At 44.7% G+C, this 11,111-nt stretch overlaps 1 protein-coding gene across 1 annotated transcript in view; it reads left to right on the forward strand.

Moving 5' to 3' along the window:
• LOC115479024 (condensin-2 complex subunit H2-like) overlaps positions 1–10,050 on the forward strand; it is a 148,892-nt gene extending 138,842 nt beyond the window's left edge. The window contains exon 19 of the mRNA XM_030216733.1: positions 9,859–10,050. Within this exon, the coding sequence (XP_030072593.1) occupies positions 9,859–10,050 (192 nt within the window). The remainder of the gene's footprint in view (positions 1–9,858) is intronic.
• Positions 10,051–11,111: the final 1,061 nt, after the last annotated feature.

The raw sequence follows: 11,111 nt of genomic DNA on the forward strand, positions 1-11,111 counted from the left end.
AAACTTGAAAACTGAAGAATAAAGCAATACACTAGCTCTTGCCAATCTGGAATCCTATCTCCATGAATGTGTTGCCCCATCCACATTTCAAGGAAAGTAATGGACAAACAAAAAAAGCAACACTGGGCCTTCAAGACTGAGACAACAGGAGTATTCTATTGACAAGTGAACCGACACAGGCCGTGTTTCGGCATTAAACAACGCCTGCCTCAGGGGTCAGGGTCTGGATATAATTTGTTTAAAATTTATATATGTGTCCAATGTCTCCGAAAGTAAATGTAGAAGATCTTTACAGCCAAACTCACCTGTCAGAATATACAACGGCGAAGTAGAATGAAGAACTCCTGTATAAGCCTTTTCTTTAGCAAAAGCAAATAGTAAAAGGAAAGTAATGGGCAATCATCTGCACAGAGTGGCATTTACAATCTTAACCTCTGTCACGCCGCTGCAGATGATCCGGAGTAGTGAGCCCTTGGGCTGCTGCCAGAGACCAGCAACAGTAGGAGAACCACCCAAACGGGAAGTGAGGCCAAACACCAACAGGCTGGTACCAGGTACAAGAGTCTCAAAAAGGTTTGGCTGGACAGAACTTTGAAGCAGACTTGGCCTGGCTGGACTGGAACCAAATGCTGGAACGGACGGGTCTTCATTAGACTGGAACCAAATGCTGGCACGGACCTGCCTTGGCTGGACTGGAACCAAATGCTGGAACGGACTTGGCTTGGCTGGATTGGAACTAAATGCTGGAACGGACTTGGCTTGGCTGGACTAGAACTAAATGCTGGCACAGACTTGGCTTGGCTGGACTGGAACTGGATTCAGGACTTTCAAACAAGGCAGACAAGCAGGGTAGGGCAGAAGCTAAGGACAAACAGGGTGATACAAATAGGAAGGGAACTAAAGCTGAAGACAGACAGGGCAGACACACACTGTAAGGAACTGAAGCTAAAGACACGCAGGGCAGAGATACACTGTAAGGAACTGAAGGTAAAGACACGCAGGGCAGATTCAACAGTAAGGAACTGAAGCTAAAGACACAGAGGGCAGATACAACAGTAAGGAACTGAAGCTAAAGATAAACAAGACAAGAACTAGCAGAGCGAGAACTGCAACAAGCACTCACAGACGAAAGCACATCTGAAGACCTCTGTTGCAAAGGCAAATCTGACAATTCTCAGGAGCTTAATAAAGGCAATTACAGATGAGATCACAGATGCTCCCATTCTGACTGAGGGCAGTCCTCAGCTGTACAGATGCTTTTTTTTCCCATGGATGGTGGCCTGGAGGTACTTGTCATGTAGAGATATTTTCCTATAAAAGGCGGCAGCCAGGAAGTGACATTAAGCAGTGAATTATTTAGCCCAAGTCATGAGAGGGGGAAGGGCAATGAGACAATCCACACTAGGAGAGCAGAATGTGTACAAGACTCGGTCCCTAAGCATTGTGCAGAGGAGGGAATAAATGGATGTGACTAGGAAAAGGGGAGACTTTTTCAAAGCTTAACTGTGTGTTTGGTTGGGTGGGTGGGGGGGGAGTTTGGTACATAGCTGAAGGATCACCTTGGATGTGTCTAATACTTACATTATGAGCCCACCAGGGACAGAGAAAGTACCTGTATATAATATGTAAACTGCTTTGGTTCTACCACAGAAAGGTGGTATATCAAATGCATTACCTTTACCCTACTACTACTATTTAGCATTTCTATAGCGCTACAAGGCGTACGCAGCGCTGCACAAACATAGAAGAAAGACAGTCCCTGCTCAAAGAGCTTACAATCTAATAGACAAAAAATAAAGTAATCAAATCAATTAATGTGAACGGGAAGGAAGAGAGGAGGGTAGGTGGAGGCGAGTGGTTACAAGTGGTTACGAGTCAAAAGCAATGTTAAAAGAGGTGGGCTTTCAGTCTAGATTTAAAGGTGGCCAAGGATGGGGCAAGACGTAGGGGCTCAGGAAGTTTATTCCAGGTGTAGGGTGCAGCGAGACAGAAGGCGCGAAGTCTGGAGTTGGCAGTAGTGGAGAAGGGAACAGATAAGAAGGATTTATCCATGGAGCGGAGTGCACGGGAAGGGGTGTAGGGAAAGACGAGTGTGGAGAGATACTGGGGAGCAGCAGAGTGAGTACATTTATAGGTTAGTAGAAGAAGTTTGAACAGGATGCGAAAACGGATAGGGAGCCAGTGAAGCGACTTGAGGAGAGGGGTAGTATGAGTAAAGCGACCCTGGCGGAAGACGAGACGGGCAGCAGAGTTTTGAACCGACTGGAGAGGGGAGAGGTGACTAAGTGGGAGGCCAGCAAGAAGCAGATTGCAGTAGTCTAAATGAGAGGTGACAAGGGTGTGGATGAGGGTTTTAGTAGAATGCTCGGAAAGAAAGGGGCGGATTTTACGGATGTTGTAAAGAAAGAAACGACAGGTCTTGGCAATCTGCTGGATATGAGCAGAGAAGGAGAGAGAAGAGTCAAAGATGACCCCAAGGAGCTGAAGAGACAGGGAGAATGAGAGAGCCATCAACAGAAATAGAAAACGGGGGGAGCGGGGAGGTGGGTTTGGGGGGGAAAATGAGAAGCTCGGTTTTGGTCATATTTAATTTCAGGTGGCGTTGAGACATCCAGGCAGCAATGTCAGACAAGCACGCTGAAACTTTGGTTTGGATGCAAGGTGAGATATCAGGGGTAGAAAGGTAGATTTGGGAGTCATCAGCATAGAGATGGTAGGAAAAGCCATGGGATGAGATTAATGAACCAAGGGAAGAAGTGTAGATAGAAAAGAGGAGGGGACCAAGAACAGAACCCTGAGGTACGCCGACAGGCACTTGCCCAGGTTGCCACAGTAGCTAGCAGTAATTCATTGGGTGGCTAAAAAAGAAAAGAAAGGGAGAGCGAGAAAGCAAGATTTTAATTTCAAAGAGAAATATAGGGAAGCAGGGCCAGCTTTAGGGGATAGCAAACAGGGAAATTGCCCTGGGCCCCCTTACCATAGGGGGCCCCAAACCTGCTTCAAGCTAAAGGAGGCATAGGCTGAAGTCTAGCTTTTGCCCTCCCTCTCCCCCTCCCCCCAGTTTCTGCTCTGGGCCACTAAATGTCTAACACCAGCCTTGAGGGAAGGAGCACTGGAAAGTAGAAAACAAGAGGTTACAGAATGACACTACCACCCACTTTTTTTTTGAGTGTTTGTGTGTGTATGGGGGGGGGGGGGGCAGTCCATTTCCTCCTCCCTATATTCCTGCTGGTTCAGGTTAGTGTAACTTATGTTGAAATAGCTTATCCTTTGATACAGGTTTTGGAGAACTCACTGTGTGTAGGAAGGTCATGAGGTGAAAGAAAATGAAATTCCCTTCTGCGAAATGCTTGTGACCTAGCCTGTTTATATGCCAGAGGATCGTTAAGATTTGCTTGGTCAGTCAGGGTGCTGACCATGACACGGCCTGAACCTGACAATGGCATCCAGTTTGGGCTGAAATTTGTACTTTAACTTGGCACTTGACTAGTGTTTCAGTGGCAAAGAGCTCAGACTACTAAGGCCTGGCACATTAATACATAGTAAATGACATTGAGTATGGATACATTAATTACATTAAATCAGTATATGCTGTAGGATCCAGTACATCTATATAATGCACAGGGATAGTGGTACAGATGCACACACATGTTTTGGACTTATTGCGGTAGATTCTACAAAGAGCGCCAATTCTCTAATGGTAACAGCACACAAATTGCATTCTAGAATAAGGCATAAGCCAGCATGTGCATGCTTTTCTCTAAGCTGTGTATTCAGATAAGTTTGCTCCTGTCACCTTTATTAAATCCAGTGCTTTGCGTGTATATGAAGTTTTGCTTGATTATTGTACTCCCCTGGGACACAAGCCGTTCCCAGTGGATTTTAGGGTCCTGATATAATACTATGTTTGCTGTATTAACATATCTTGTTTTCCGGAGAGGGGAAGGCGGTAGAACTAGAGGACATGAAATGAGATTGAAGGGGGGGCAGACTCAAGAAAAATGTCAGGAAGTATTTTTTCACGGAGAGAGTGGTGGATGCTTGGAATGCCCTCCCGCGGGAGGTGGTGGAGAGGAAAACGGTAACGGAATTCAAACATGCGTGGGATAAACATAAAGGAATCCTGCTCAGAAGGAAGGGATCCACAGAAGCTTAGCCGGTGGTGGGAGGCAGGGCTGGTGTTTGGGAGGTGGGGATAGTGCTGGGCAGACTTATACAGTCTGCGCCAGAGCTGGTGGTGGGAGGCGGGGCTGGTGGTTGGGAGGCGGGGATAGTGCTGGGCAGACTTATAAGGTCTGTGCCCTGAAAAGGACAGGTACAAATCAAGGTAAGGTATACACAAAAAGTAGCACATGTGAGTTTATCTTGTTGGGCAGACCGGGTGGACCGTGCAGGTCTTTTTCTGCAGCCATCTACTATGTTACTATGTAAAGAAATTTTTTGGTACATAATTTCACGTTACATAGGCGTTTTGGTTTGCTCATAAACAATAGAGCTGATACACAGGGAGTAGGACTTGATGTATAGAGCTAAGTAGTGAGTCACAAATTTTGCAGCTAGTCTCACTGATTTCCAAGCTCGGCTGTGGTACACAGCCTATACTGAACTCCCTCAGCTCTTTACAAAAAATTAAAAGTTTAAAAGATTTTTTTCACTTGTTTGAACTTCAGACGTGTTTTTTTTCAGCAAACGTGGAGGGGCATAATTGAACGAAAACGTCTATCTCCATGGGCGTTTATCTCCGAGAACGGGTCCGTGAAGGGGCGGACCGAACCGTATTTTCGAAAAAAATAGACGTCCATGTTTTATTCGACAATTTGTGAGCTGGGCGTTTTTGTTTTTCAGTGATAATGGTAAATGAAAGCGCCCAGCTCAAAAATGAATAAATCCAAGGCATTTGTTCATGGGAGGGGCCAGGATTCGTAGTGCACTGGTCCCCCTCACATGCCAGGACACCAACCGGGCACCCTAGGGGGCACTTTTACAAAAACAAAAAAAAAGGTAAAAGAGCTCCCAGGTGGATAGCACCCTTCCCTTGTGTGTTGAGCCCCCCAAATCCCCCTCAAAACCCACTGCCCACAAGTCTACACCATTACTATAGCCCTAAGGGGTGAAGGGGGGCACCTACATGTGGGTACAGTGGGTTTGGGGGGCTTGGACGACTAAGCATTAAGCAGCACAATTGTAGCAGGTAGGGGGGGGGGATGGGCCTGGGTCCACCTGCCTGAAGTCCACTGCACCCCTAACAACTGCTCCAGGGACCTGCATACTGCTGCCAGGGAGGTGGGTATGACATTTGAGGGTGAAAATAAAAAGTTGTGAAACATCATGTTTTGTGGTGGGAGGGGGTTAGTGACCACTGGGGGAGTCAGGGGAGGTCATCCCCGATTCCCTCTGGTGGTAATCTGGTCATTTAGGGCACTTTTGGGGGCCTTATTCGTGAAAAAACAGGGTCCAGGAAAAGTGCCCTAAATTCTAGCTACAAACGCATACTTTTTTTCCATTATCGGCGAAAGGCGCCCATCTCTCCTCAGCCGATAACCACGCCCCAGTTCCACCTTCGTCATGCCTCCGACACGCCCCCGTCAACTTTGTACGCTTCCGCGATGGAGTGCAGTTGAAAACGTCCAAAATCGGCTTTCCATTATACCGATTTATTCGTTTTTGTGAGATAAACGTCTATCTCCCGATTTGGGTCGAAATCTAGGCGTTTTTCTCTTTCGTCTTTTTAGTACAGAGATTGACTCTTTAATTGAACCATGCTTATCTCTAGGCATGAACACTTCTGCCATATCAAAGACTGGTGGCACCTGGAGTTGGCAGTTGTGCACGCAAGTGATAGTATTCTGTAACTTAGGTGTGCAACTGCAAGGCACGCCCCTGACCCACCCATGGACACGTCCCCTTTGTGATTACACATTACAGCACTTAGGTGCTATGGGGCTGATATTCAGACCACGAGAGTTAGCCTGGCTAACTTCCGCGGTCGGCGGTAATGCCGGATCGTTTCCGGTGACTGGCATTTAATACCCGGTTTATTTTTGGCCAGGTTAGATCATGTGAGTCCTTACATTGGTTGCCCGTGAAATCTTGGATTGTCTTTAAAGTACTTTGGTATTTAAGTTTTTGGATGGTTTGTGTCCTGAAGGAAGTTCTCAGCTGGTGACTGTGTTAAGATCTAGGTCAGCTTCAAGAAAGTGTAATAATTTATTTTTAGCCTTTCCGTCAGTCAAAATATACATTTCAAGGCAACCTTTTCTCAATCATTTTTCTTCTTGGTGGCTCATTATTGGAATGATCTTCCTTCTGAATTGCGCCTGTTGAAAAACTATTATTTATTTCATAACGTTTTGAAAACCGATCCATTTACTAGATTGGGTGGGCTTACTCTTTAACTTTTTAATTTGATTATTTATTTTGTTTATTTGTAATTTTTAAAATATCTGCTGTCAAGTTTTTACAGTGTTGTAACTCACCTCAAATCTAAATTGGTTGAGAATTGGCGAGAGATAAATCCTTAATAACGTAACATAATAAGCCATTATTTGGCACTGGCCAGTTAAGTACAAACTGGCCAAAGACATACCACCCATACATGCGGCCAAAGATGACCACCAAACCCATGCTAAAAATCGGTGGATAGCCAATTATATTGCATGGTATAACCGGCTATCTGCTAGCCACTAACTGGTGATATTCAGCGGGAGATAGCCAGCTATCTCCCGTTGAATATTGCTGGATAGCCGCTAGATACCATTTAACCATAAGTACATAAGTATTGCCATACTGGGAAAGACCAAAGGTCCATCAAGCCCAGCATCCTGTTTCCAACAGTGGTCAATCCAGGTCACAAGTACCTGGCAGAAACCCAAGCAATAGCAACATTCCATGTAGAACCCCAAAGAGAAGCAAGATTCTGGAATTCTAAAGAATAACAAGATTCCATGCAGAATTTCAAAGTGTATAGCAACATTCCATTTAGAACCCCAAAGAGTAGCAAGATTCCATTCAGAATCCTAAGTACATAAGTGTTGCCACATTGGGACAGACCAAAGGTCCATCAAGCCCAGCATCCTGTTTCCAACAATGGCCAATCCAGGTCACAAATACCCGGCAAGATCCCTGCCAAGTGTAACTACAATTTAGTGCCAATTAGCACTAATTAATGCCACTTAAGGGCTATTATTGGTACTTAAAACCAATTGGTGCCTAATTTAACAATTGTCTGCGGGTTGCCAGCTAAGCAGTTCACAGCTGGCTGCCTAATCTTCATGGCTTTGCATAATCCAAACCCTTCTTTTCTTTGCAAATGGTTTTAGAAGTATATCCCACACCAGTTTTTAGGTCTCAGGATTCAATCCTCCTGGTGATCCTGCCTTTAAAGAATGGGAAGACAACAATTGCCCAGGATAGGGCATCTTCATGCTATGCCTCTGTCTTTTGGAAGGGGGCTTCAGATGAGATTAGGCTGATCGGAATAGCTCATGCTCCTTAAACTCTTTAAAGAAACAGCATATGATGGCAGATAAAGACAACATGAGCTATCCATATGTTTCCTCCACAACTTTTGTTCAACTCTACAATCTCTTCCTCTCTCCGAGACCCTACTTATCGCATGCTTTCTTGAATTCAGATAACTTCCCTTGTCTTCACACCTTTCAGCCTCATTCAGGAATCCTTGTTCCAAGGAATCATTTAGTTGAAATCATTGTGTAACACTGGGATACCTCTTCAGGGCAGGATTAACCCTTTGATGAGCCCTAGACAAACAAGTGTGTTGGGCCTCCCTACTGTAATATAAATACATTTTAAAACTCCCACATATAGGGCCCCACATGATTCTGACTGTAGAGAAAAAATACCAGTTGTACTTAAATTTTGTTGAGCTGGAGAAGATGTAAGGGAGGGGGAGAGGGGCAGAGAGGAAATACATTGTGCCCACACATTTTACCTGTTGGCCCACCCAAAATTAGGCATCTGGCTATGCTATGACCATTGCGCCACTTCCGTGAAGGAAAAAGGGTATTTGGCTGACACAGCCTCTGTACCCGGAGAGAGAATGAGTGGGAGAAGGAACAAAGCTGCTGCAGTATTCACAGGTGAAAGCTGGAAGGGGGATCCAGCTCACCACCATTTTCAGGAGAACAGAAGCTGAAAGAAAGCCTGAATGATCATGAGGAGACCAGAGGAGAGTCCCAGAAGATCTATAGGATACAGATACCCAATAGCTGATTTCCCATTCGGAAGGAATCATCTATAAAGGACTTTATAATTAAAAGCTGAGAGAGCCTGGGAGTGCTTAGTGCAGTGAACTGAGATCCTGAGGAACTGGGTTCAATTCCCACTGCAGCTCTGGGCGAGTCACCTAACAATTGCCCCAGGTACAACCCCCTCCCCTCTTAGATTGTGTGAGCCCACTAGGGTCAGAGAAAGCACCTGCACATAATGTGTACAGTGCTGTGTACATCTTGTAGCGCTATAGAAATGATAAATAGAGTATAGCCCTATTTAACTACTAAGAGCCTGACAAAGAAACTTTCCTCTAGGGAGAGCAGCTCCCAAAGTGTGTAAAGGTGTATAAAGACCTTTGCCAGAAGCCTCCTGCAAGACACAGAGTTCCTGGATGAAACTACAGTGTAGTAAATTTAAAAGAAATAGGAGAAAAGTTTTCTTCACCCAACGCGTAATTAAACTCTGGAATTCATTGCCGGAGAACGTAGTGAAGGCGGTTAGCTCGGCAGAGTTTAAAAAGGGGTTAGACGGTTTCCTAAAGGACAAGTCCATAGACCGCTACTAAATGGACTTGGGGAAAAATCCACAATTTCGGGAATAACTTGTATAAAATGTTTGTACGTTTGGGTGGCTTGCCAGGTGCCCTTGACCTGGATTGGCCGGTCGGGGACAGGATGCTGGGCTCGATGGACCTTTGGTCTTTTCCCAGTATGGCATTACTTATGTACTAGAAGCTGTAAGTGGTAAACAACTGTTTGGCTATTTCTACCTCAATATAGTTGATGCTGAGTATTGTCCCATTTGTTTGCCTGAAGAATCCAGGTTAAACTAAAATCTTCAGTTCAGAATTAAATGGCCTGGACTGATTAATTAGATGAAAGGAGGGTGAGGATTGAATGGATTGCTGTGCTCCATGCTGGTTCCATAAGTACATAAGTATTGTCATACTGGGACAGACCAAAGGTCCATCAAGCCCAGCATCCTGTTTCCAACAGTCACAAATACCTGGCAAGATCCCCAAAACGTACAAAACATTTTATACTGCTTATCCCAGAAATAGTAGATTTTCCCAAGTCCAATTTAATAATAGTCTATGGACTTTTCTTTTAGAAAGCCGTCCAAACCTTTCTTAAACTCTGCTAAGCTAACCGCCTTTACCATATTCTCTGGCAACGAATTTCAGAGATTAATTACACATTGAGTGAAGTAAAATTTTCTCAGATTCATTTTAAATTTACTACTTTGCAGTTTCATCGCATGCCCCCTAGTCCTAGTATTTTTGGAAAGAGTAAACAGACACTTCATGTCTACCTGTTCCACTCCACTCATTATTTTATATACCTCTATCATATCTCCCCTCAGCCATCTTTTCTTCAAGCTGAAGAGCCCTAGCCGCTTTAGCCTTTCCTCATAGGGAAGTCATCCCATCCCTTTTATCATTTTTGTCGCCCTTCTCTGCACCTTTTCTAATTCCACTATATCTATCCTTGACCTTCCTACAAAATATAAAATTTAAATAAAATAACATGTTTGATACCTGGTTACACCAATAATTAGAGCTGGCAGAAGGAAAATGCAGATGGGAGGAAGTGAGGGTGTTCTCTCAGGTCATATTCTCTTCTGCAGCCAGCAATGGCAGTAATTGTGGCCACAGTGGAGGAACAGAAGACACCACATTTCTGGGCCAGGCTGGCAGCAGTGATCATGACCAAAGGCAGGGTACAGCCTGGCCTGGTGCCAGCAATGATTGTGGTGGAAGCACAGGCAGGCGCAGGAGGCAGTAATGCTGATTGCTGGTGGGAGCGAGGAGGGAAGTAGACCTGCAACATTTCCAGCTTGGGCTGCTGGCAACACTGGTCATTGGAATTATGCAGAAGGCAAAATTAGGGAGCAGTTATGAGAATTTCAAGTACCTGGTTCCCTGCTTTGTGCTGTCCTCAGCCTGCAGGCAAATGTGGCTGTTGAGGCCTTTCTATGTTGAATTTGGGGTTTGTTTGTTTTTTACACACCTCCCAGCTCTTCATGACACACTGGTTGAGAGTCACTGCTCTAATTAGTACAATCAAGCTTCATCAAGTAAGAGCCACTGCTGCCACCATGGCTCTCTTAAAATATGTTTTGTTGGAAAGTCTCGCGCCATAACTTCATTTCCCTGGAGCAGTCTTCAATTGTAGACAATGCTTTTGTTCAAGCAGTCCTGAGCCATCTGTCTTTCTTATCTATTCAACTCTTGCATCACCATCTGACTGGGCCTCTTTCTAACAATGAAAAGTTTTGTATGTAAACTGGAGCAACCTTCAGCTTGGGAGCTGTCCACTTGTGTGCCTGATTCAGCTTGTTGAGGGAGATAGTTGCTTAGCTGTTATAGGTGTTCTCCGTAGACATCAGGGTTAATCAGTCACACCAGCTCCTGAAACGTTCCTCTTGAACTGTGGAATACACTGTAGACACTGCTGCACATGGTTGTGGGTGTGCATGCTCAGAAATTTACACTATGTCTGAACTCTGGGAAATCTGTTCCGAGCCACTGCCGGCCCATGATATCACTCACTCGTGTTTCTGATTAATCTTGTCTACAGAGAACACCTATAATAACCATACAGTAACTTTGTAGTAATTTTGACTTTTCTTTACAGCCTCGATACTATAGAAATGAGAGGCTTATGAGACTATATTAGGTGTGTGTGTGTGTGTGTGTGTGTGTGGTTGCTCCCTTCCTCCTTAAAGTCAATACTTAGTAGACCTAATTGCATCAAATCTGTTGTGAAGGATGCACCATAAGTTGGTGAGTGTTTCATGAGAGCAAAGTTGATATGAGGAGGGTTGAACCAAACTATCTAGAAAAGATTTTTTTTTTCTCTATTATTCTTCATCAGGGA

This window comes from Microcaecilia unicolor, chromosome 10 (assembly GCF_901765095.1).
Source record: "Microcaecilia unicolor chromosome 10, aMicUni1.1, whole genome shotgun sequence".
In the NCBI taxonomy this organism is placed as follows: domain Eukaryota; kingdom Metazoa; phylum Chordata; class Amphibia; order Gymnophiona; family Siphonopidae; genus Microcaecilia; species Microcaecilia unicolor.